At 61.3% G+C, this 4,068-nt stretch overlaps 1 protein-coding gene across 1 annotated transcript in view; it reads right to left on the minus strand.

The window, feature by feature from the left end:
• Positions 1 to 4,068, minus strand: part of PPP6R2 (protein phosphatase 6 regulatory subunit 2) — a 45,147-nt gene that overhangs the window by 3,201 nt on the left and 37,878 nt on the right. The window contains exons 25-27 of the mRNA XM_017739382.1: positions 1,054 to 1,339; positions 681 to 976; positions 42 to 161 (exon numbers count right to left, since the gene is read on the minus strand). Of these exons, the coding sequence (XP_017594871.1) occupies positions 42 to 161; positions 681 to 976; positions 1,054 to 1,339 (702 nt within the window). The remainder of the gene's footprint in view (positions 1 to 41; positions 162 to 680; positions 977 to 1,053; positions 1,340 to 4,068) is intronic.

Below are 4,068 nucleotides of genomic sequence, written 5' to 3' on the forward strand. Positions count from 1 at the left end.
GGACACACCCTGGACACATCCCGGATACACCTCCTACACACCTCGGACACATCCCTTACACACCCTGGACACACCTCGGACACACCTTGGACACACTCGGACACACCTCCAACACATCCCGGATATACCTGGGACACATCCCGGACACACCCTGGACACACCTCGCACACATCCGGACACACCTCGCACACATCCCTTACACACCCTGGATACACCTCGCACACACCTCCGACACACCTCTGACACACCCCGGACACACCTCAGACACAGCCCAAACACACCTCGGACACACCTCGGACACAGCCCAAACACACCTCGGACACACCTTGGACACAGCCCGGACACAGCCCGGACACACCCTGGATACACCTTGGACACACCTTGGACACACCCGGACACACCTCCGACACATCCCGGATATACCTGGGACACATCCCGGACACACCCTGGACACACTCCGGACACACCTCGGACACATCTGGACACACCTCACACACATCCCTTACACACCCCGGATACACCTCGGACACACCTCGGACACACCCCGGACACACCCCCGATACACCTCCGCTCGGACACACCCCGGACACACCCCAGATACACCTCCGATACACCCTGGACACATCCTGGACACACCTCGGACACACCCCGGACACACCTCCAACACATCCTGGATACACCTCGCACACATCCCTTACACATCCTGGACACACCTCGGACACACCCCGGACACACCCCGGATACCCCTCGCACACATCCCGGATACACCCCTGACACGCCCCGGACACACGTCGGACACACCCGGGACACACCTCCGACACACCCTGGACACACCTCGGACACATCCCGGACACACCCCGGACACACCTCGGACACAGCCCGAACACCCCTCAGACACACCTCGGACACAGCCCGGACACTGCCCGGACACACCCTGGATACACCGTGGACACACCCCGGACTCACCCGGACACACCTCAGACACAGCCCAAACACACCTCGGACACACCTCGGACACAGCCCGGACACTGCCCGGACACACCCTGGACACACCTCGGACACACCTCGGACACAGCCCGGACACTGCCCGGACACACCCTGGACACACCTCGGACACACCTCGGACACAGCCCGGACACTGCCCGGACACACCCTGGACACACCTCGGACACACCTCGGACACAGCCCGGACACTGCCCGGACACACCCTGGACACACCTCGGACACACCTCGGACACAGCCCGGACACTGCCCGGACACACCCTGGACACACCTCGGACACACCTCGGACACAGCCCGGACACTGCCCGGACACACCCTGGACACACCTCGGACACACCTCGGACACAGCCCGGACACTGCCCGGACACACCCTGGACACACCTCGGACACACCTCGGACACAGCCCGGACACTGCCCGGACACACCCTGGACACACCTCGGACACACCTCGGACACAGCCCGGACACTGCCCGGACACACCCTGGACACACCTCGGACACACCTCGGACACAGCCCGGACACTGCCCGGACACACCCTGGACACACCTCGGACACACCTCGGACACAGCCCGGACACTGCCCGGACACACCCTGGACACACCTCGGACACACCCCGGACACACCTCGGACACACCTCGGACACGCCCCGGACACAGCCCGAGCCCTTCACTAAGCACCACACTCTGGTTTTCCCGATCAATCCATTCCCAGCCCGGCCGCTGCGAGCAGCAGGGTCCCCTTCAGGATGGGGGTCCCCAAGGGGTTGGGCGTTCAAGGCCTGTGGTGGCCCCAGCAGAGGAGAACTCTCCAGTCTGACTGGTTTGTACTGGTCTGGGATGGCCACAGCTGAGACCTCTCCATGCCCACAGCCACATTCCCACACCGTGGAGCTCCCTCACCCCCCCCTTCCCAGAGCTCTCCCAGGGCCGGGAGGAGATGCTGGAATTGGGGTTCCCTGCAGGGAGAAGCGGCTGCGATGCTGGATTTAAAGGCGGGCTGGGCAAAGAGCGAGGAAGGGGCTGAGGCTGCCCTGGGTGCTCCCAGGGCAGTGGGAGCCTCTCCCACCCCTTTGGGATGGCCGGGCAGGAACGGGGCTCTGCCTCCCAGCAGAGTTACCTGGGCCACTGGGACATGGGGTCAGCTCAGGGGAAGGGGAAGGCTCAGACCCCAAGGGATGAATAAATGGTGGCAAAATTCCTCCAGGAGATGGTTCGGTGCCGAGAGGCGCCACCCGACAGTCCTGGGAAAGGCTCCTGGCCCGGGAAAGGCTCCATCCCAGAAAAAAGGCCCCAGCAGGGCAGGGCAGGGCAGGAGGGACAGGAAGGCGCTTGGTGGCTGCAGGGACCGAGCCCAGGCTGGAGCACGATGGAGCCTCAGCGCGGAGCAAACCCCGAGTGCCTGGCACAGGGATGTGCCCCCCCGGCACAGGGATGGGCTCCAAGGTTTGCCACTGACGAATCAGGATTTTAATTACAGCTCCCTGGGGAAAATGAGCCTGGGGTGCCAGTGCAGAAGAAGAAGGTAATTTAAATGATACTTCCTTGAGATATGTTCTTTGGGAATGTCCCTGCACCTTTGCTCCAAACCTTTTGCTGGGGAATGTGGAAACAGGGATGCCCGAGCCCTCTGGAGCAGACACTGAGGGCAGCACTTGGCTCTTTGCCATTGTTTTGGTAATTTTTTTCCTTTTTTCCCAATCTGCGCCCCCCGGGTTTCCATTCCCTGCCCGCCTGCAGCTCTCCAAAGAGATGTTCTTGATGAACCCTTGGGATGAAACCTTGGGATTCCATCCCAAGGGCAGCAAAGCCTTGGGATGCTCAGAGAGCTTCCCTCAGGCTTCGCTGAGGGCGCAGGATCCCAAAAAGCAGCCGGGATTTTGCCTGCCTGACTGCTATGCCCCAAGGGAAGCAGGAATTCTGCTTCAGGGAAGTTTTTGACTGGAATTGCTGCGGGAATGTTCCTTGCTGGCTGCCCTTCGGGGTGGCGGGTGCAGCTTGAAGGGGATCTCAGCCATGGCACATGCAGGGATTGCAGGACACACCTCTGGATCCCCCTGCATTGAGGGGCCCCAGACCCCCCTCCCAGCCTCTCCTGAGCCCCAGGAATGTTCAATCCCAGCCACTCCGGCTCTAGCCGCCATCGGATCACAGCTCCACACACTGGGATTTGGGATTCTGAGCCCTCCAGCTGTGCTCCCCTCCCTCCACTCTGCACGCAGGTGTCACCACAGGACTTGGGGCACCGGGAAGGGTCACCCGATGTGACAATGGATGGGGACAATGGACGGGGACGCTCCCAACACCGCGTGATGTTTCCATCCCCCATCGATCCCACCCAGAGACAGACGTGCCACGATCCACGAATTACCCGGGACTGGCCACACGGATGAGGTTTAACTGTGCACAAGAGCCCCTCCCCTCCCTCTCTCCCATCCCAGCGTGGGGCAGTCAGCACAGCGGGATCCCCGGATCCAGTGGGATCACCAGATCCCTGGATCGATGCCCAGGCAGGCAGAGCCCTGAATGGAACATTCCAGAATCATTCCCCAGTAACTTGGCCTTGCTGGTTTTGGTCTCTATCCTGGAGCTGTGCAGAGAGAAAACTGCAGCCCCTTGTGCTCCCAGAGTCTCCTTCCTGGCTTTGTCACAAGATCCAAGTGTGTGCGGATAAATATCCATGGAATTACACAGGCCTGCGTCCATCTGCACACTCAGCAGCCCCAGGGGCAATCCCAGCACCACGGACACCCTGTGGATATGGAAGGTTCCAAGCACTGCACACGAGGCAGGAGGGAAGCATGGAGCAGGATGTGGGGAGAGCCTTCGGACACGGAGCTGGGCAAGGCCGGGGGATGAAGGGATGGGGGACAAGGAATTCCATCCTCAGAAGCCAAAGATCCTGCTCCAGCCCCGGGAAGCTCTTCCTGGGAGAGGGAAAACCCCATGTGGGACACTCCAACCCCCACCCGCCCACTGTGCCTCCGGAGGGATGGGAAACTCTGCCTTGGAAGGGTTTTCTGTTCCTGGTTTCCCCACAAGGTAAGGAACTGGCTCTGATCTGTTGTGA

The sequence above is a fragment of the Corvus brachyrhynchos genome, unplaced genomic scaffold (genome assembly GCF_000691975.1).
Source record: "Corvus brachyrhynchos isolate BGI_N302 unplaced genomic scaffold, ASM69197v1 scaffold197, whole genome shotgun sequence".
Classification (NCBI taxonomy): domain Eukaryota; kingdom Metazoa; phylum Chordata; class Aves; order Passeriformes; family Corvidae; genus Corvus; species Corvus brachyrhynchos.